This window comes from Eulemur rufifrons, chromosome 14 (genome assembly GCF_041146395.1).
Source record: "Eulemur rufifrons isolate Redbay chromosome 14, OSU_ERuf_1, whole genome shotgun sequence".
NCBI lineage: Eukaryota > Metazoa > Chordata > Mammalia > Primates > Lemuridae > Eulemur > Eulemur rufifrons.
In genome coordinates this window covers 23,862,217-23,884,711 of record NC_090996.1, presented here as the reverse complement: position 1 = coordinate 23,884,711, position 22,495 = coordinate 23,862,217, and the positions used below count along the sequence as shown (strand labels likewise).

General features: G+C 50.4%; 1 protein-coding gene across 3 annotated transcripts in view; it reads right to left on the bottom strand.

The window, feature by feature from the left end:
• The window catches only part of SYT17 (synaptotagmin 17), a 67,328-nt gene extending 46,998 nt beyond the window's left edge, over positions 1-20,330 (bottom strand). Inside the window, exons 1-5 of one of the 3 annotated variants that reach the window (XM_069486023.1) lie at positions 20,019-20,330; positions 15,834-15,851; positions 15,033-15,181; positions 8,442-8,590; positions 6,601-7,220 (exon numbers count right to left, since the gene is read on the bottom strand). In XM_069486023.1, the coding sequence (XP_069342124.1) occupies positions 6,601-7,220; positions 8,442-8,589 (768 nt within the window). In that variant the 5' untranslated portion in view covers position 8,590; positions 15,033-15,181; positions 15,834-15,851; positions 20,019-20,330. Of the gene's footprint in view, positions 1-6,600; positions 7,221-8,441; positions 8,591-15,032; positions 15,182-15,833; positions 15,852-16,015; positions 16,299-19,494; positions 19,916-20,018 lie in introns of those variants that run through there. The other 2 variants (XM_069486021.1, XM_069486022.1) reach the window with 2 other exon arrangements.
• Between the last annotated feature and the right edge of the window lie 2,165 nt (positions 20,331-22,495).

The window sequence follows — 22,495 nt, the reverse complement described above, 5'->3', positions numbered from 1 at the left end:
TACTTAAAATATGCTATTATATATTTGCTTTATTACATATCCATCAGTCTACCATCACTCATTTTTGAATGCATTTCAAAATAAGTTGCAAATATAAGCATACATTCTCTTAGTCTATTTGGGCTGCTATAACAGATATACTTTGAACTGGGTGGCTTTTAAATAGCAGAAATGAATTTCTCACTGTTCTGGAAGCTGGGAAGTCCAAGATCAAGGCATCAGTTGATTTTGTGTCCGGTGAGGGCCTATTCCTCATAGATGGGACTTTCTTGTTTCATCCTCACATAGAGGAAGGGACAGGGTAGCTCTTTGGGGTCTATGTTATAAGGGCACTGATCCCATTCATGAAGGTTCTGCCCTCATGCTCTCCCAAAAGACCCCACTTCTTAATACCATCACCTTGGGAGTTAGGATTTCAACAAATAAGTTTTGGGAGGACACAAACATTCAGACCATAGCACCTCTAAACATTTCAGCAGGCATATCATTAACCAGAGCTCAATGTTTGCTTATGGTAGGGTTTTTTAAGATTAAATGTACATACAGTGAAATGCACAAATCTTAACAGAACTTGATGAGTCTTGATAAGTGGATACACTCGTGTATCCTCTCTAATGCTCTGTAAGGTTCCACATGAGCTCGGGACAGCTCATCTCTCTGCCACCCTTGCCCTTCCTTCTGAAAGCCACATGACTGCAAGAGAAAATGAACTGCTTACATCCTGGATGTTTTTTTGGCTCAAAAAAAAAAAAAAAAGATGATAAAAGAGATATCTGTACACCCATGTTCGTAGCAGCATAATTCACAATAGCCAAAAGGTGGGAGCAACCTAAGTGACACACACACACTGGAATATTATCCAGCCTTTCAAAGGAAGGAAATTCTGACACATATTGCACAATGGATGAACCTTGAAGACATTATGCTCCGTGAAATAAGCCAGACACGAAAGGACAAATACTGTGTCATTCCACTTATACGAGGTCCCCAGGGTCACCAAATTCATAGAGACAGAAAGCAGAATGGCGGTTGCCAGGGGCCGGGGGAAGGAGAAAATGGGGAATTATTGTTTAATGAGTATAGGGTTTCAGTTTTGCAAGAGTTCTAGATGGATAGTGGTGACAGTTGCAAAACAATGTGAATGTACTTAACGCCACTGAACTGTGCACTTAAAAATGGTTAAGATGACGAATTTTATGTTCTGTGTATTTTACCACAATTAAAACTAATAATTAAGAAGAGTTGAGCCTACACAGATTTCGCCTCTGAGTGGCTTTCAATCCACTCAGATGAGCAGCATTTCTGTTAACGGCCAGCACAATCTCACACCTACATCAATGTCCCCCCGCCCACTGTGCTCTTATTCCCATTATAGTCTGGCTAACCTTATCAATAAGACCCAAAACGCGGTAGCTCCATTAGCTGCCAATTCTCTGAGTGCCAAGATGACAGACGCAATGTTCAAAGGCATGAGACAGATGGGACATTTCTGCCACAAGTCAGAGGGAGCCTATGTGCCGGCCCTACGAGCCACCCATTCATCCTCCGCAAGGGTTCTGCAAGGCAGAGAAGCAGTAACAGAACCAGACCCTCAGAGTTGCTCTGACTCTGCACACCACTAGGACAGGGGGAAAACCAGAAATGGAATCATTTTGTCTTACACATCATCACACAACTGCATCCTCCCCTTCCCAGTCAACTGACCAGTCAACTTCCCAGTCAACCAAATGATTTGGTGAGGGCAGACGCTAGCCTCTAAAGCAAATCAACAATTGCATTCGTTCTAACAGCTTCAGTGCACAGCGTGAGAATTTTATTTTCTGTCTACAGTACAGGCTATGTGGTCTGATGAGGGTTTTTGTTCATGACCAGAATTTCCTCTTCCACATATGGAATGATAGGCAAAGCAGCTCTCTGGACAGCTTGTCCTCATCCCCTCCACCCCTTTGCTCTCCCCCGCATCCCAGCAATTGTCTCTGCCTGAAACCCCTCTCCCTCTTCAGGGACTGGCCCAGCTCTCAGCTTGCCTGTTAAGGTACAGCCTGTCATGTCCCCTCAGCATGCATTCTCCCCTTCTTCCCGAACAGGGTTTCTGGAGCTCAGCACACCTGACATTTTTGGCTGGATAACTTTGTTGGGGGTAGCGGGGAGGAGGACCATCCTGTGCATTGTAGGATGTTCTGTAGCATCTCTGGTCTTCACCCAATAGATGCCAGTAGCGCTCTCCCACCCATAAAACCCAAAATGTCTCCAAGTTGTTCCTGCTGCAGAAGCACTTTTCTAGAGTGATAAGAGCTCTGGGTAGGCCCATGGCCACTCAGCTGAAAATCAAATTTCCGAGGCTGGTTCACAGCCCATGACTAGCTGATGTAGGAGTACAAAAGGCCAGCTCCCCTGCCTCAAGGAGGAACAGCTCTGCAGTGCAAGCCTGTGATCCAGAGTCCCCTCCCCACACAGGTCGGGCTGAAGCCAGGTGTGACCTGAGACCACATCCTTGCTTGGCTGTCACCCATCCCCTATCCCATTTTGTTCTCTCCCTTGCAGGTTTTTCTTAAGCACCCTGGATGGGTTCAACTGTGTTCCTAAAAAGGACAGGTTGAAGTCCCAATCCTAAGGACCTCAGAATGTGAGCTTATTTGGAAATGGAGTCATTGCAAGTGTAATTATTTAAGATGAGGTCACACTGGAGTAGGGTGGGTCATCATCCAATATGACTGATATCTTTAGAAGAAGAGAAGAGACCCAGACACACACAGGGTGAAGACGGCATGCGACACCAGAGGCAGGGACTGGAGCAAGGTGGCTGCAAGCCAAGGCATGCCTAGGATTGCCAGCAACTGCCGGAATCTAGCAAGAGCCAAGGAAAGATTCCCCTACAGGTTCCAGAGGGAGTGTGGCCCTGCCTTGGACCCCTAGTCTCCAGGACTGTGAGACAGCAAATTTCTGTGGCTTTAAGCCATCCAGTGTGTGCTGCCTTGTTAGGGCAGCCCTAGCAAACTTGTCCACAGGCAAATCCCTGTCTCAGGCTCTGCCTCAAGGGAACCCGACCAAAGACAACTGGCCTTTCCACTCAAAGAGCGTGAGTTCCAGAGGAAGCGTGACGTGGGTGATGGCAGTGCAGTCTTCCCTCAAAGTTTCCACGTGCCTTTCTTTGTGCGAGCTCCTCACCTAAGTATGACGCCAGTGTTCAAAGAGAAATATTCATATAACATGACCACCCCCAAGTAGATTTCATCAACATTTAAAACTCCTGTTTAAAATACATTTGCTCCCTAAACTCAACTGAGCACACCTGATCCGTTCCCATGGTGGAGGACATACCATGTTGGAATTACTGAGAGATGGTACTGCAGTCTCCAAGATGGCACCTTCCTATGAAATATTTGGTCAATTTTGACCTTTTTTTTTTTTTTTTCCTGAGACAGAGTCTCACTCTGTTGTCCTGGCTAGGGGGCCGTGGTGTCAGCCTGGCTCACAGCAAGCTCAAACTGCTGAGCTCAAGCAATCCTCCTGCCTCAGCCTCCCGAGTAGCTGGGATTATAGGGGTGTGCCACCATGCCTGGCTAATTTTTTCTATTTTTAGTAGAGACAGTGTCTCGCTCTTGCTCAGGCTGGTCTCGAACTCCTGACCTCAAGTGATCCTCCCATCTCAGCCTCCCAGAGTACTAGGATTACAGGTGTGAGCCACTGCACCCAGTGAATTCCTACCACTCTTAATGAGTCTCGATTGTACCTTTATTACCGCCGCATGCAGCACACTGTATTAATGGTTTGCTGTTTACCTGTCTGTCTTCCCCGCTAGACAGGGAGTCCTTGCTGAGGGGAATTGCATGATATTCATTTTATTAATCCAACTAGAGATCCCCAGCACATAATAGGACCACAAGAAAAATAGAGGGAAAAATGAGCAAACCAGAGACGAAGAAAGAACAAAGAGAGGTGGAGAGAAAGAAAACAAATACCTTAAGGGTCAAGATGACTCTACCTAAAACTCCTTTGAGTGGTACTAAGAAAACATTCGTCTTACTTGGGAGAGAGTGACGTAAGGAATTCACAGCCATGATTTAGAGTCAAACCCATAGCGACAGGAATTAACAGCCACTCTCTGCCTGATAAAGACGCCAGCGCAGGCTCAATGCTCCACTGTGACAGACCAGATAAGTGATCAGAGCGGTTGACCTGCCTGAAATATTTCCGTTTTATACCCACTCTTAATTCACAGAGGCACCCGAAGGTCCCCATGAAACTAAGGCGCCAGCCCTCCGTCTGGGAGAAACCTGCGCCCGGTGACAGAAGACAGGCCTGGCTGTCTCTCTCCGACAGTCCCCAGATTAGCTCAGCTCACGAAACACCAGTTCCTCCGCTTCAAGAGGGCACAGTGCCAGAAATGATCAGAAACGCTGTCCGCCTCCGGCCTGCCCAGCTGGACATTCAGCAGGTGCGATTACTGCGTAGGACACGGGGCAGTGAAGCTCCGCAGGCATGCTCTGAACAGGCTCAGGACAGAAGACGTCCTCTCCTGACAACCAGGGCCGCCACTCGTGGAGGGCTCCCCACCCACCAGGCCCCCAGCGGGGCTGGCTCATCAACTCCTGACCTCACCCCTGCAAGGGGGTGTCCAAACCCCCACTTCACCCATGAGGAAGCAGAGGGACCCCGTGCGCGCAGCTAGGAAGTGTTGGGGAGGTCAGGTCCAAGGCCATTTTCTCTACACGCCACCCCCAGTGGCTCCCCATGGAAAGACGACTCTTGTGAACCTAATGGCGGCCGAGTCCCCTCTCCTGTGCTTCACTATGTCATTCCTGTGTCTGCACCAGGCCATCCCACAGGACAGAAAAGAGAGGGAGGGGGAGAGAGAGAGAGAAGAGCAGAGAAGAGAGGAAGGAAGAGAGAGAAGGAGGCAACAAGACTATAGCGATGTGCCGGGAAGGCTTTGCTGAAAAGGTGACATGTGAGCCCAGACCTGAGGAGGGAAGGCGTGTGGATGTCTGGATTCTCTCCATCTCCAGGGGCTTCCACTGAGGTTAAGAATGCGTGTGGCTTGGCAAGACAGAATTGATCGTGTCTAGTGGGTCTCCCTCTTTCAACTGTAAGTTTCTAGAGGGTTGAGACAGGGGAACTCTTTGAAAACCCAGGGATATCAAACACCAAGGAAGATACTCAGAAAGCACCCACAGATCCTGGCCGTGTGGCCCGGAGGAAGGCCACCCAGAGGAAAGGCCTGCGGTGCTAGTTTGGGATCACAGCCAACGCTGCCAACACCCTGCCCGCTGTCCCCTCACCCTCACCACTTTGGCGCACAAGGGCCTGGCGTGCAGCTGCCAGCTCCTGGGTTATTTTGCACTTGTGGATGTCAGAGGTCTCTTTACCCATCAGTGCAAAAGGCCGGAGGTGCCAAGGAATTAACCTCTATGACTGGCAGGTGTTGGGGTACAAACACGCCGGCTCCCTCGCCCCCCGCCCCCAGCGGTGTGTCCTATACACAGGCTGCCGGTGTCCTCAGCAGGTTGATGGTCTCTTCCCTGCCAACGGTAGCCAGCTTGATGATGCATCCTGTTTGTGACCACTCCCTCCTGGTATCACCTGTCTAAGAAATGACCTCCCTTGCCTCAGGGTCTTCTTCTTGGGAAGCCAAACTGAGAGCAGAATGAATCTCCCATCTTTGAAGATGCACACGCCTATGCACGTGCACCCAGGCACACGCTCTGACAGGGGAACAGACCCTCTAGTTCGCATGTTTAAAACCTGCACCCCCAAATGTGATGCTGGGCCACCAAATCCCTGGCCAACAGAGCCCAGCTTTGAGAAGCACCTCAGCGTGTTTGCTGCAAAAGCACCCGGCCTGTGTCACACAGGACTGACTGCTGTCCCCAGCGTGGATGGGCTAGATCGGCCTCCTACTGGCTGGGTCTTCTCCTTCCCTCGGGCTCCCCACAGCCTTCCACCTGCAATGGGTGGACAGCGGTCCTCCAACACGCGGGAGTGTCCAAAGGTCTACTGGACACGCAGCCTGGTCCGTGGGTGGCTCCCCTGGGCCACCCAGGGGAAGGAAGCCAACCCAACAATTCGCCTGAAAAACATCCATGCATCATCCTGTTCTCCAGCCTTCACTGTTTTTTTCCTCCCAAATCAATTTCTGCAAGTCAAAATGACTGATGGCTTCATACTCGAGACAATCATTCTCCTTATTAAATAACTCAGCATCGATGACAAAAAAGCTCCCTGAGTGGTGGTGGGTGTATGAATCTGTACGTGTGATAAGATTTCACAGAACTACACACACACACACACACACACACACACACACACGGGCAGCGCACGTAAGAACCGGTGGAATCTGAGTAAGGTCTAGCATAGCCACCGACGTCTATTTCCTAATGTGGCTGATATGCTCTGGTTGTGTAAGATGTCATCGTGGGGGATGCTGGATCAAAGGGACACAGGTATTCTCTGTCCTATTTTTATAACTTCTTGTGAGTTGAAAATTATTTGAAAATACAAAGTTTTAAAAATCCAAAACCAAAATTTTTTTTGACCAGTAAAATAAAATGAATCATTTTTTAAGCTCCCGGGAGGAGACACCACAAAGCCACGCCTTACCTGAGAACTGGGGATCAGCGCCTTCCACCAGTGCCCGCCCTTGACCAGGTCAACTTCACACAAAGGCACGGAAACCTTCCCAATGACACAGTGGCGTGAGAACTTATCAAAATCCACCACAGTGAGGAGCAGGGTCCTCCTCTGGGCTTCCAGGAAGGGGATCTCGAAGGTGTAGCGCTCCTCGAACACGGGCTTCTGGGTCTTGCGTTTGACCCCGGTCTGCTTGGAGTTCTTCTGGTCCGGCAGGAGGCAGATCTTGACGTAGGGGTTGGAGTGCGCCATGTCCTGGCGCGAGCCGTCGTGGGAGACGGGAGGGGGCAGGTCCCTGGCCTCGATCACCCGCACGGTCAGGTGGTTGTGCAGCAGGTCGTACTGGGTGCTGAAGTGCAGCATGCCCAGCTGGTACTTGGACAAGATCTCCTCGTCCGTCAGGGAGTCCACGTCATCGCTGCTGGAGTCGAGGGAGTACAGCCGGGGCTCGAACTTTCGAAAATAATCGTCCGGGGTATAGGTCCGTCGGAGCGCCGAGGGCTGGATGGGCTCCTTCTTGGCGCTGAGAACGCCGAACTCGATGGGTTTAATATCGATGAGCGGGGAGCTGGGTCGTCTGGACTCGAGACCTAAACAGCCACCAGACATAACAATGAGGACCGCCACGGACAGGGCAGCCCTGGGCCGCCTGAGATCAGCGACTGTTCACAGGTTCGCTGCCACCACGGCCATCATCACAGCAGCTCAGCGCCAGGCACTGCTCCACGTGGACTGCGTGTATTCAGTCATCTACGTACATGATCATAATCTTCACATCCCCTTGAACTATCAGAATTACTATCATGCCAACTTTATAGATGAAACTTCCAGTAACTTCCCAAGGGTCACACACTTGTAAGTGCAGGAGCCTTGCAAGCCCGGCCCATCTGGCCCCAGAGTGTGACTCTAACCATTACCCTACACTGCCTCCACTTTTAAGAGAATAGACTCAGGGGCCAGAGTGCCTGAGTCAAATTCCAACTCAGCCACTTTCTCACTACTCTTACTACTCACTTACTAGAAATGAGCCGTGTGACTCACTAGTAACGAGCCACGCAACTCTGGGCACATTACTTAGACTCTCTGGGACTCAGTTTTCCCATCTATAAAATGGAGTCAATAGTAGCACCCACCTTAAAGATTGTGGTAAAGATTCACCGAGGCAAGGCCTGGGAAGGGCTTGGCACAGACTTTGCCCACAGTAGGAGATCAATAAAGAATAACGAGTGATCATATTCAAACCTCATCGCTTAGGGGCTGCCTCTCCCTCCTCCGTCAGCCAGCAGAGTCCATCATTCTCATCTTTGCACGTCCCTCTGTCCCAGCAATGAGCTCTCTTGTTAATTGCCCAAACATCACTCTCACCAGCTAAAATCACGAGACTACTGCCTGACGCTTGGGAGGTTTTCTGAGGCGTGTGAGCTGGATGGAAATCACCTGCGTCTAGAGTTGGGCCCGAGACTTAGAAATCATCTAGACCAGTGCCGTCCACAGAAATATAAAGTGAGCCAGAAATGCAAGCCACACACGTGACTTAAAGTGTCCTGGCAGCCATGACTTACAAACTTGTAATTAATAAAAGCAAAAATCAATCAAAATGACTGCTTCTGACTGAACTCAGCAGAAATCACGTGCAATGCACTCCTCTGTCACACTGTCATTATTTCTCTCTCCCCGGTCTCCTGGACTGTCACCCCACTCTGCCTCTACCCCAGCGACCACCCTGCCTTTCATGTCTCTCCTAGGGAAGGTTGCTGAGTGTCCGGGACAGCCAGCCAGGGCCACCAGACAGTCACGGCAGGAACACTTACTCGAAATCCTCCGGGTCAGGCTGTACGTGGACTTGGACGTGTCTGAGGACGAGCGTCTCCCGTCTGGGGAGTTGGTCCGTGGGGTCAGAGGGACTTCGCTGGCCGTGTGGACGGAGTCACCGTCCTTGTCACTGCTCCGGCTGGCCATCCTAGAGGAGGGGACGAGGTCAACAGCTGCCCAGGAATCCCAGGGGACTAGCATGATGAACGACGGCTCTCAGACTCATTTCATGCAACTTGGAATAATGCAAATTCGAAATAGTGTGGTATCCTTAAACTCTCAACAGTGTCTTGCTTTTTGCACAAAATGTGAAATGATATGAAGAAAGAGTCCCCAATTTAGAACAATCTGTCAAGAATGTGCATAATTTCAGAGCGAGGGTTGGGTGGAGGGATGTGTAAACTTAGGCTATTGCCACATGGGGGCGCCACTTCGGCTAAGTGAAGCCGGAGACCCGTCTCTCTTCAGTCTGGAGTGAACTGGGCGGTTGTTTATGTGCATCCAAACTCCTGCCAATGGCTTCTGGGGGCAAGTGTTCTGCTATTTTAACAACCACTGTGTCTATAATTTCACATCTTTTAAAAATATCCTATAACAATGTCACTCAGGGGCTCTCTGAGCGGCAGAGCTACAGCTACAAAACGGCTCTGAGAATCAACGATTTAAGCACAGAAGTTGGGTGTGGAGAAATAGCTATGAATTAGCAGAAGCACCCATGACTCAACGTGCCCCGGTGAAGATGAGAAATGCTAAGAAACTCAAGACGGGGAACGGAGAAGATGATTCAGGGTAGTGATTATGAGCACCACCTCTTGGTTTGAACCCTGGCTGGGTGACCTTGGGCAAGCCCCTTTCCCTCTCTTTGCCTCTGTTTCCCCATCTGTAAAATGGGAATAACAGTACCCATCTTATGTGGTTGCTGTAAACACTGAATGAGTTAACACCTGTAAAATTCTTAGAACAACATTTGGTATATAGTAGGTAGATGCTCAATACATTTTTTTTTTTAAATTTATTTTTAAGAGATAGAGTTTCAATATGTTGCCCAGGCTGGCCTCAAACTCCTGGGCTCAAGTGATCCCCTCCTGGCTCAGCCTCCTGAGTAGCTGGGAATACAAGTGCATGCCACTATACCCGTCTTAGCTCATATTACTACAACAAGGGTGGCTTTAAGCTCCTCCCCCATACTCTAGGTAAGAATGCAGGGGGGTGGGGTGGGGGAGGGAAGGAGGTGGAACAAGCTGGCGATGTGGCGTTCAGACTGATGCTGCTGCTAACACACGCCTGAGCCTTAATGGCTGTAGATTTATGCCTTGTGAGACCACATCCCCCCAACTTGACATTTAAGCCTGCAGGGAAACTCATCTTGAAAAATACAAGTTTTGAATTCTGTGAGGTCTTCAGATGCATCCTGTGCATGAAATGAGACCGATATGATGTTCTTCAAAAGCGATATAAGGGTCGCAGCCAAGGCAAGTGTGGGCATGTCATCGGCGGAAAATGGAATGTTTGCTTGCTTCTTGCTCCCGGGCTATAAGAAGTGAAGACAGCGGATGAAATGTGGGAGGCAGGGGGCGTGGGGGCAGAGCCACGGGGTGGTACTATATCCGTCTTTCTTCTCTCTCTCCCATGAATGAAAGCAACGCCATCTCCCAAGGGAGGCGGGACCAAAACGTTATGGCCACGGGGGCACCTGCCCACCCGCAAGGCCCCGAATCCCAGCAGCCACACTGCACTGCAGCGGCCACCTCTGCCTGTGAAGTCCCACCAGCCTTCAAGGATCAGCTTTAATGTCATCGCCCCCGTGAAGCCCCTCAGACTCGCTTGCCTGCACATGCCCTAAGCCCGTCCCCTACACCAGGTCGCCTCGCCCTTTGACATGCCCAGCCACAGTCCCTCTGCCCAGAATGCTCTTCCTGTCCACTTTACCCGCCTGGTTCCTTCTCATCATTCAGGTCCCTGCTTCAGAGGCCCCCACCCTGTCCCTGTCGGCTCGTCCCACCCCATCAGCCCCTATCCTGACACCTTCTTTTCTCCCTCCCCAGTCCTGCACGTAACTCCTCTTTAGTTGTGGCTTCCCGATTCATCTTCTGCATCTAACACTAAGCCACAGCCCCCTGCGGGCAGGGACGGTGTCTGCTGCGTTTACCACTGCCGACCTCGCCTTAACACGGTGCCTGGCATGCTTGGGGTGTTCCGCATTTCTTTTCCCAGTGAATGAATGAGCCGATGCACCCTTTTTGTGGTTCTTATCTTGTAGCACAATTATCCCAGTGCATGTCTTGTCACCCCCTCCCATACTAGGACACACTTCTGAGTGGTGGCATCTGTATTTATTATGATCACAAGTACCAGGTGCTCGCACCTACTGTGTCCCAGGCACTGTGCTAAACGCTTCATATGAACCATCTCATTTCATCCTCAAAACACCAGGAGTGGCTTGGGGCACAATGGCTAATGCTTATAATCCCAGCACTCTGGGAGGCCAAGGCAGGAGGATTGCTTGAGGCCAACAGTTTGAGACAAGCCTGAGCAACACAGTGAGATCTGTTTCTACAAAAAACTTTTAAAAAATTAGCTGGGCATGGAGGATCACTTGAGCCCAGGAGTTTGAAGTTGCAGGGAGCTATGATGACGCCACTGCACCCTAGCCCTGGCAACAGAGTTAGATCTTGTCTAAGAAAAAAAAATCCAAGAGTTAGTTGTTATTAACTACCCCCACCCTTTACAGATGGTAAATGGGAGCCCCGGGTTGGGTGGGGAAAGGAATAGGTATCTAACTTGCACCACTGTTGAGTGGCAAAACCCAAACTGAGCTTAGCAGTTGTAAACTCAGATGGCACAGTTCCCACTGCTAAGCAGGGCATCTATGTGGGACCTGCACACAGTAGGTACTCAACACACACTTTTTGGCCAAACAAATGAACAACTTGACCTCAATTCACTCTTCAACCAGGGTTTTTCTGGCATTGCCCCAAAAGGAACCAGTTAGATTGTACAGTTTCCCTGACCTTCACCAGCCCAGCCAAGGAGAGCTGGGGACACACAGGATATGATCATATGTGACCATTAATGGTGTGTCCCCCAAGATTACATGCAGAGCACACACGAAGGGCCAGCTCATCAGCCACACCCCAGTCTACAGAGGAATGTCCTGTGGTTCTGACTCAGATGTCACTGTAGAAACAGCACTGCAAAGCCCATACACTTGACATTTTTACTCTCTGCCTGTTTGATAACATGCAGCTGCCCACTTGGTAAATAAATCTGGGGAAAGCACAAGCGGCAAATTTGCTTTTTGAATGATTTAACCCGTCTCCCCTTTACAGAGGAGATGGAGCCTGGAGGTGCTTTTCTGCTTCCCTGTTTCTGAAGTTCTTGTTCAGACCAGCAAAAAGGCACCTGTTTGTTCATACCACCCGCCCATCCATGCAACAAATATTTATTGAGCATCTACTATGGGCAGGCACTGGGCTGGGTGCTAAGACAACCTATCACACTGACTTGGATAGAAACCCTCTCTTGCCATTTTGTATTATCTTGAGTGCCAAAAATATGTTAAGTGCTGCCCAGGGTTCATCCTAGGAAGCACAAAGGTCAGGCTGTAGACTGCACAACTCTAGACAATGCCATTCATTATGGCCACCATGCGAATGGTGCCACCTGGAGTTGTGTGGTATGTCAGCCCTGCTGGGAAAGTTCCAGCCCACTTCTCTACTTGTGGCAAAACCAAAAGAAGTATCTGCCCAGAAGGTCTCAATCCTCTTGCCCCTCAGAAAGGTCCCTGCTTGTACACAGGATCAGCCGCCAAGGAAAAACATAACTGTCTTCCAACTCAGTGTTAGAATCTAGGCTGTGCAGCTGTAACACTCAACATTTGGGTATCTGGGGACAAACACGTATTTGACTGTGATTTTCAATATCTATGAGGGGTCTCCACTGGTATAGAAGAAAATCTAACTTCCTTAACCTGGCATTCAAGACAACCTGAGCTTGCAAGCTTGTTTTCCATGATTCCCTCAACTCTTCCTAGTTGTAGCAGCCCTTTGTGGTGTTTGTCCAATGGGGTCCATTCCCTCCTCTCTGGTCACAACACCCAAATTGTCTACTAGATGGGTCAGCAAACTCCAGAGCCAAGTTCACTGCCTGATTTTGTAAATGAAGTGTTATGGGAACACAGCCATACCCATTCATTTGCATATTGTGCTTTTGCACAATGGCAGAAATAAGTAGTTGCAATAGAGACCCTATGGCCCATAAGGCTAAAATATTCACTATTTGGTCCTTTACAAAAAAAAGCTTGCCAACCCCTGGTCTAGTAGCCTAGTTCATGTGTCTCAGGTGGGAAGGACCATTTCCCTGCTTGCAGGGTGGGCAGACAACCCGACAGGACTCTAGCGCTATTTCCTCCAAGTGAAAGTGACTGGGTCAAGTGATTGGAACATGCCCCAAGCCAGGTCAGTGACAGTCTTTCCTGGTTTTTGGATGCCATGACAACAGAATGTAAGTCTAGTGCTGCCACATGGAGAAAGCAAGCTGAAGAATGAGGTCAATACAGAAGAAACAGAGAGAGAGAGAGAGAGAGAGAGAGAGAGAGAGAGAGACTCTGATGACACCATTTGAGCCCCTGGATCCAGCTATGCCTGAAGCCATTATCCCTGGATTTTTTCAACAAGACCTTATGCAGGACTGTCCTAGATAGGATGCAGGGTGTGAATGCACAACTCTAGTGGGTAACTGGACTTACATACCTGCCTTATCTCCTATACAAGATTTTAAATCCCCTGAGCATGGTAATGGGACCCTACCTAGCCTCACACTTACCACAGTGCTTGGCACACTGTGTACTTGAGAAATCACTACCAAAGAAAGTGACATGAACTTTTCAAGGGGATGATTGGCACTTTTAGGATTCAATTTCTGCCTGAAGGTTGGCCAGTTGGTCAACAACAATTTTTTTTGAGTTAACAAGAGAGATCAAAACCCCTGCCTTTAACAGAGTTGGCATTTTTGTGAGCATAGCTTTAAAGACACCAGATGGGCTAAGCTAACCTCTGCCACGCAGACCACTGGAAAATGGGAATTAGCTCTTGATCAATGAGTTGCTTTTACCAAACATCTCAACTCTACACACAACTCATGAATAATGGAAGAGTTCCTTAATATGGTCTTTGCATCAGTTTCATGAATCTCTACCAATACCTAGTAATGACAGAAATGAATATTTACAGAGCTTTTACCACTCTGCTAAGCACGTTCTATGCATATCTCATTAACTCTCCATAGTAAACCCATCAAAGTGCTTTATTATTCCCATTTTATAGATGGAAAAACTAAGACCAAACTAGGGTAAAAAGAATCACTTACATTTATGATTACCAACAAGGTGTCATGCATTCTTAAGCACATTTCCATATACAAATTCGTTTCATCCCCACGGCAACTCTACGAGATAAATACCATTCTTTTTATCATTCTCATTTGACTGATGGGAAATCAAGGCACAGAGAGATCAAACAACTTGCTCAAGGTCACAGAATTAGAAAATAGTAGTGGAAACAGGATGTGAATGCACATTGTCTGACACAAAGCCACTTCACTGGGGAAATATTTGATACTTGCTTCTAAGAAGAGAGAATGAGAGAGCTGAGGCTCTAGAGACTTCTGGAATCTCAGCCCAAGGATTTAGCTGAGACAGCACTACCCCAGCCCCCACCAGGCTCCAGCTGTGGGCCCTGGTGCAGTCTTTCTCCCTCCCTGGGCCTGCCCCTACAGATCATGAGAAGTTGCACTCGATGACTTCCAGACCCTTCCCAGCCCTGGCCTTTTTGGATCTATCCACTCTGACCACATCCCTCTCCCAGCCACAGAGAGGTGGACCAGACACGTGGCTGAGAAGCTTCAAAACTGCGTTCCCAAAATATCTGAGCGACTGGCAGATGGAGATGTTGTATGCAGGCGCGGGAGGAGAGCGAATTGGAAATAAAATGAAAGATGCCAGAGAGAACATAAACAGCGTTGGAGGACAGGATGGAGCCTGGAGGTGCTTTTCTGCTTCCCTGTTTCTGAAGTTCTTGTTCAGACCAGCAAAAAGGCACCTGTTTGTTCATTCCGCCCGCCCATCCATGCAACAAATATTTATTGAGCATCTACTGTGGGCAGGCACTGGGCCGGGTGCTAAGACAACCTATCACACTGACTTGGATAGAAACCCTCAGAATTTGGTCAAGCCTTGAAGAATATAGATGCTCACAGATCTCTTCTTCTGTTTGGAACGACATTCCACGTGACTAACAGTGCCCACACACTTATCGTTACATGGTTCGTATCTCAGAAGGCCCGATGGGAAGCCGGCTGAACTGAAACCCCACCACCAGCTGGTCTCACCAGCTTGCCAAACTACACGAGGAGCACAGAACTCAGCCCCATCCGCAGCAAAGATGTCACTGGAAACTCAGCTTCCCTTCTTTCATACTCCCCAAATCCCCCCTCCTGTGGCCCAGACCACCCCACGCCTGACTCCCTCCAGAAAAAGAGAAGTGAAAGGTCTTGAGGTTGATTTCAAGGAAGCTCAGAGCAGTTTTACTTACAGCCAGGGAGGAGTCTGGGCTGGGAAAGGTCCCAGAATTTCAACTTCATCCTCACTCGACTGGCAACAGCTGGACTCGTAGCACTTCTGACAGCAGTGCCGGCAGGTCCATCTGCACAGCAGCAGATCAGAGATTCTAGAAAGAAAACCCTGAGGCCACCGGGGGAGGTGGGCAGGGCGGAGGGGGAGAGGGGAGGTTGGAAGAGTCGGGAAGGGGAAGAGGAGAAACAAGATCCCAAATTACAAGCAGCCGATCCCCAATGAGAAATAAAGACATTCAGGAGTTCTGGCTCTACTGCCGAGCACTTAGAACAAAATGTTTTCCATCTCTATTTACCAACTGCAGGCACAGAGACAGCAAACATCAACTCACTGGAGCCATCAGTAGCAGGCAAAACATTTGCAGGTATTTTCTTTTGTAGTTTACGTGAACGTCTTTCTTAACGTGTGGGTGGTTTGTACATCAGGAGGGCTATACAATATGTTCTCGAAACACAATGAATATTACTCTGTCTTCTTGAAAGCAAAGAAAAAAATATATATATATTTTTTAAAGTCTCTGTTTCAGTGACATGAAACAGAGACAAACGGAATAAGCAGGGGATGGGGAGGGAAACTTGTCAACTAGTGTCTGTTTCACGGGGATCTCCTTTCGCTAGAAAGGGAAGGAATCTGTGCTGTTATCAACATCAGGCTATTGTTTAATACTCAGTATCCACACAGCCCTGCGTACGACTCCAAAACGAAAGGCAAGCATTCCTTGATTAAAAACCAGACCAAACAAATCATCGAATTAACCCACCTCGTTTAATGGTTCCAACTGCCCTTTTAGAGATCCATGATGAAGCCACGGGGCGTAAGGGGGTGAAAGGGTTACAAAAAGAGAGAGACAAGACCAGTTTAGCAATATTCCAGCAACTCAAAACAAGAAAGAAAGAAAGAAAAAAAAAAAAAAAAAAAAAAGCCCTGCATCTTTCCACTTACCATCCTGGGAAGGGAGGTGACTTCCTAACAAGGTGTTGCTATTTTCAGGGCTGCTGGTAGCCTCCTGGTTAACCAACACCGAATAAATGGGAAACTTTAGCATTTCGATTTGATTTGCACCGTATGCTGTTATGAATCAGAGCGGGCGGATAGATAGTCATGCTATCCAATGCAGCCACACTTCAGGAGAATAGCAAACCTTCCTATACAGAAATAGCCATGAAGCCAACCCAAAAGGACATGATTAGCTATCGTGCAGGCAGGCACAGAGTGGATGTCACTTGGCTCCCCCGCCCTCCTGGAGGCCCTACCTTCCAATTCTGCTCCAATGGTGATAGTGGGGAGTTGCATATGACCACCCACAATAGAGGGAACCCAAAAGGAAGCCATCATCTGGTCCTCTTGAGGAGGGAGGGCTTCTGTTTCTTTTGTGGCCCCACCCCCCTCCCATCTTCTTCTCCCGGCTTCCCAAGGCACAGACTCCCTCCTCCTCTTGCAGATGGCTTTCCAAATGCGCCAAGTAAACCAGGCAGGTGAGGAGGATTCCCGCACCCCAGGCTAGGCGAATCCCAGAGGTGAACTGAGGCGGGTCCCAAACTCAGAACTTTGAATCAAGAGAAAGAAAGTTACTATCTTTTCCAATTCTCTTTCAAGGAGGAGAAGGTCTCAGTTTGGTACCATTGGACGTTAACATCCTCCTACCGCTTACTAATTCCCCCTGACCCTCCATTTAAAGAAAGAAAGCAGACTCCCAGCACAGAGCCTTGGCGATAGCCATACCCCGCTGGAATTTAATAACGTGGCATTATTCCCATTGTGTTTATTTTTCCAGTTGCCCTCTGTTTATATCACGTGATCCTGGTTTTCTATTACAGCAGTGTCTTAAAGTTTCCTTTCCATGTGATTTTTTTAAAGAAAAAATAAAAGTCCATTTTTAGCAAAAAAAATTAATAATAGTACAGGTGATGAAATAGTACATGGCCCGTGAAAAACGCAAAAGCCTTGAAGTGGTAAGGGAATAAACTGCAGCTTGGGAAACAGGCAAAGGCCCTAATCACGAACTCTTCCGAAACTACAACCCAAACGATACACAGAACAAGACCTGAAGGTGCTGAGGGGCCACAGAACCAGCTGGGTAGAGAAATTTTAGTCCTGGTCTTGACAACGACCAATCATCAGACTTGGGCAAGTCAGGGGGCCTCTCTGAGCCCCAGTTACCTCTTCTTTAGTGGAAGGGCTACTCCCTACCTCTGAGGGGCGCTGTTGAGGTGAGATAGGACACTGTGCAAATGCTTTCGTGCTGCCTGGGTGCAAAATAAAATGTGCTCTTTCTTCGAGGAGAATAAAGTGGGTTGTCAAGACACAGTGGAATCTAGTAGGCATAAGTATTGTTCTGGAAGAGAAGAAAGCAGCAAAAAGCTACGCCCTCATAGGGCTTCCATGAGAAAATGCTTTAAAATGCTTGGAATAAAGGGCAAAGATAAAGTGATACTTTTTGACAACAATCCATGGTGATTCTCTTCATTTAGGGAAGCATTTCCTGGACATGTGGTGTCAAAAAAGACCACTTATAAAACCAACGTGACCAGAGACAAGGCCCTTTCATGCCCTTGCTGAGGAGCAACCACTGAGATTTCTCAAGGGTCAGGTACAAGGTGAGTGCTGGAGAACAAAGAGAAACCGAGGAAGACGAAAGAGAACAGGGAAGGTGGTCTGCATTGGGTCCACCAGGCTCCTGTGTCTAACACCAACAGAAGAGAACAGATTAAGCCAGAAAGAGGAAGGAGAACCCGTTCTAAACAGAGGTCCAGCCTCACAGCCTGTTTTTGTACAGCCCTCGAGCTGGGAATAATTTGTGCATTTTTAAATGGTTGAAAAAAATCAAAATAAGATCAATACTTCCTGACTCATGTAAAGTATATAAAATTCAAATTCTGCTGTCTACAAATAAAGTTTTATTGGAACACGGCCACACCCACCTGTTTACTACTGTCTGTGGCTGCTTTGGTGCTAGGGAGTCAAACAGTTGTGACACAGACCATGCGGGTCTCGAAGAAAAAAAGTACTATCTGGCATTTTACAGAAAAAGTTTAACACCCTGTTCTAGAAGGAAAGCCGACATCATTGGGCCATCCTCACAGGAGATGCTTAACATATCCCTCACCTGTCCCCACTATCTTGCGTTTTGTATTCCACCTTGACCCCTAAGCAGCTGTGTGGCCTTGGGCAAGTCACTTAATTTCTCTGTGCCGAAGGTGGTCATTAAGAACCCCAGAAGCCTGTGACAACGCTCATTTCTCTCTAGACTGTGCATTCAGAAGAGCGGGAACTGTGCTGTTTTCACCACTGTATCCTCACATAGTAGGTGGTCACCCAAGTGTGTGTCGAGCGACTATTGAATAGTCCCCAACAACTCAGCACACGGTGGGCGTGTATAGTAAATGTGACCTTCATTGAACTTGAGAAGAGGAACCGGCGATTCCATGACAGGGAAGCCAAGCAGGGAGAGGAACGGGAGAGGCTCTGCCAGGTGACAGAGCAGAGTTCCCGGCAGACTGAAAAGTCTGAGGACAAGATGAAGGGATGTGTAAACCAGAGGGGAGCCGGGAGACCAGCAGGCCCCCAGCTGAGGCTGAGGGGACAAGATGTGAGCCAAGATGCACCCTGGACGTGGGAGCCCGTGGGCTTCTCTGCCCGGCTCAGAGGAGCCAGCCCCAGAAGCAAGCCGCTCAGCGGGTCTCACTGCGGGTCTGCCTGCTTGACCTTGGCGCTGACCTGTGGCCACTTCCCTTCCTGCGGAGGAGCAAGGTTTCTTAATCAAGAAGTCCAGCCTACCTCCCAAAAAAAGCTGCTTGGAAATTACTTCAGCTCACGGATTCTTGGGGCAGTTTCTTCAAGGTGACGGGGTCCGCGTCTCCCACGCCCCAATGCAATGGACTCAAGTAGCCGGCTCCCTTCCCCCTCACCAGCGCGCCTTTGGCCTCTGAGTGTCCCCCACCCCTCAGCACCCAGTGCCCGGGAGAGACGACGTCCTTGTCCCTCCTGGCCGGAACAGCTGCCTCAGGCTCACTCCGCCGGCCAATTAGCCCGAGCCGTCACCACGGTAACGGCAGCTGGCGGGCCAGGCGGCTGGCGCGCCCCGGGCCGCCCTCCCCGCGGCCCCTCCCCTGGGGTGGGGTGCCAGGGGCTGGGGGGAGGGGGGGGAAGAGTCCGCCCCACCCCCCATTCCCTCCGCAGGAGGTGAGGGCGCCCGAGCAGAGTCCACGTAGCGCCCTCCATCCCGGGGTCTGGGGGTCCCTGGCGTCTGCTCCCGGGGCGCACCGCCGCTGCTGCACAGGTTGCCTGTGCTCGGGCACCCTTTTTCTCGAAACAAGTTTGCGGGAGCCTAGGCGCGTGCCCTCCCTTCCGCGCGCTCCCAGCCGGAGGGGGCGCGACACCCCCACCCCCGGCCCGGACCTTGCCCCCGGCCCCAGCCCTACCTGGATGTACGCCATTTTCGCCCGCGCGTACTCACTCCGGCCCGGGCATGGCGCCGCCACGGCCACTTTGCCCTCGCCAACCGGGGAGGGGGGAGAAAGCAAAGGGGGAAAGGAAGAAAAAAGCAGCCGAGTGGCCCCAGACGTGACTGGCGTGGCTGATGAGCGGCGCCCGCCCCTCCGCCGGCCGCCCCGTCCTTGCCTTTCCCTGCGTTCCGGCTCCCGGAGTCGGGGCCACCTCCCCGGTTCGGGGAGATCGGGCGCCCAGGGCCCCCGCCTCGGCCTCTCTCGCTGTCCCGCACTCCCCCCGAGGAGCTCCCCAGGCTGGAATAAGGCCGGGGCGCCTGAGCAGGGAGCCCGGGGCAGCCGCGGGGACTGCAGCGACCCCGGCGCGGGCGGGGCGGAGACGCTGGGGCCCGGGCGCGCGGGAGGTGGGGGAAGGGAAGGGGATGGGGACCGGGTGGGAGGAGGTGGGAGGGGGTGGTGCACAGGTCAGCCCATCCGGCCCTCACGGGGCTGGCACCTACAGAAAGCAGAGCCCCGGGGGCGGCCGTGAAGCCGAGGGGACACAGTCCAGCCCGCCATGGAGTCTGCAGCGGGGAGGGTCCTCCCCATCCAGCCCTCTCCCCAAACCGGGTTGGAAAAACTTTATTCCCGCCCCACCCGACGCGCCTAGGACGGTTGCGGTGGGGCACGCAGAGGCTGCATGGATGGGAGCCCCAAGTTACGGTGGGTATAGGGCGCCTGGAGGGAGGTGCCGCGCGGCCAGGGCTGCAGGGGGCGCGTGGAGAGAGCGGAGCGCCCCTTTACCCCAAACCTGCCCGAGTTGCGCCCTGGACGCAACAGGTCTAGCGCGGGGCAGCCCAGCAGCGCCACCCAGCGTCGTGCCCGGCCTCGTGCGCGCCTCTGCCCGCGGGCAGCCCCGAGCCAGCGAGTGTGCGCCCTGGGGCGTGTCCGCCGCCCGCCTGCCGGCGTGGCTAGGGCGTACTGGGCCCGAAGGCCTCCACCAAACCTCCCAGCCCAAGGCCTCCCGTGCCCAGGCCCCACGTCCCAAGGCCACAGAGCTAGGTCCAGCTCTCTACTGAGAGATTGGAGGTGGAACATTGCCCTCCGCTGGTTCTCTGTTTAAAATGCCCAGCCAGCTCCTGCTGCTGGTGACCGGTTTATCAGTCTTTTCATTTCAACCTCCCAGCGCCTCTGTCTTTTCATCGGTGAAAATGGGATAAAAATCGCTGCCCTGCCTATCCTCCAGGGCTGTTTTGTGGAAATAAATGTGGAAATAATAAACAAAAGATGTAACATACACGTGTGCATATATTTTGCGTAAAGATCTAGCAGACGTATGCATTTTTGAGTGTGATGTATTGAATTTGTAGCGCATCGCATGCAACACATACTGAGCTCAACACTGCACAAGCTTTATTTCATTTCATGCTCCTGGACCTGGAGGACTCCTACACAGCCAGCTCCGTGCCTGACCACAGTAGGCGCTCAGTAACTGTTTTTGTCGTTGCTGTTGGCTCCATTTCCTGAGGGAGGTGCTACGATTATCCCCAATTTACAGGTGAGGGGTAAAGCCACTTACCAAGGCCTGACAGCTGGTAGCAGGAGGCACTGGCCTTTGAACCCACATGTGTGCACTCGTAGCCACTTTTCGGTATTCTGCCCACAATCTTTCTCCAGCACTGATGGGAAGGTGTGCTTGGTGAGGAGTGGGCTTCACCCAGGAGGGGAGTCCCCTGGGATGGCTGCCCGTGGGGGGATGTCAGGGAGGCAGAGGAGTGTGCTAGATGTTCCCATGAATAATACCAACTAACCTTTTTTTGAGGTCAGTGTGCCAGGCACTGTTTTCAGCCCTTTACACAAATTTGACCTTTTAATTCTCTGATTTCCACGAGGTAGGCAGTATTGCTATCCCACTCTTTAGATGAGAAAAAAAAGAATGCATAAAGAGTTGAAGCATACAGCTTCCAGGAGCTGGGATCCAAACCTAATCTTGAATCCTTCATCTCTCCCCTGTATTGTCTGCCTCATGATGCCTGATCTTGGGGGAAAGAGAAGGAACCACCCAGCATTTTTTGGTACCCTAATCTCCTAAGACCTGAAATTGTCTGAGAATATTAAGCATCCCTCCCCCAAGGGAAGAGATTATTTAAAATGAGGATAATAGAAGCTACCTCTGGTATTATCAAATGCTTTAATTGTATGCAAAGCACCTGGCACAATAGGTGCTTAATAAATGCTCGTTGAATGAGTAAATGGCCAGTAATGACAGCTAACATGCATAGTTCCAGCTCTCAAGTCAAGTGGCTATTATGACTGAGTGCTGAGCACCTCGTGTTTGTTCTTGTTTAATCCCTCCTAGAGCCCTACAAGGTGGGTGCTGCCATGGTCCCCATTTTACAGATCCCCAGAAGCTGAAGTTTAGGACTGAGAGGCAAAGTGGGTGCCCAAGATAAACAGGTGAGAAGAGACAAGGACGGCGTAAAAGTGCACATCTGGCTGGCAATAAAGGCCCAGCTCCGCGGCCGCACCATCCTCGCTGCACTATCCCAGGGGGAAAGAAGTGACGAGAAGTAAGTGTAGGTCTGGGCGCGGTGGCTCACGCCTGTAGTCCTAGCACTCTGGGACGCCGAGGAGGGAAAATCACTTGAGCTCAGGAGTTCCAGACCAGCCTGAGCAAGAGTGAGACCCCGTCTCTACTAAAAATAGAAAAATTAGCTGAGTGTGGTGGTTTGTGCCTGTAGTCCCAGCTACTTGGGAGGCTGAAGCAGGAGAATTGCTTCAGCCCAGGACTTTGAGGTTGCTGTGAGCTAGGCTGGCCACGGCACTCTAGTCCAGGTGACAGAGCAAGACTCTGTCTCAAAAAAAAAAAAAAAAAAAAAAAAGAAGAAGAAGAAGAAGTAAGAAGAAGTAAGTATAAGTCTTTATCAGGGGGGTATCAGATGTCACTCTGAGACTAGATTCCAGGGTCCCAGGGCTCTGCAACCATCTCTCTGCCTTT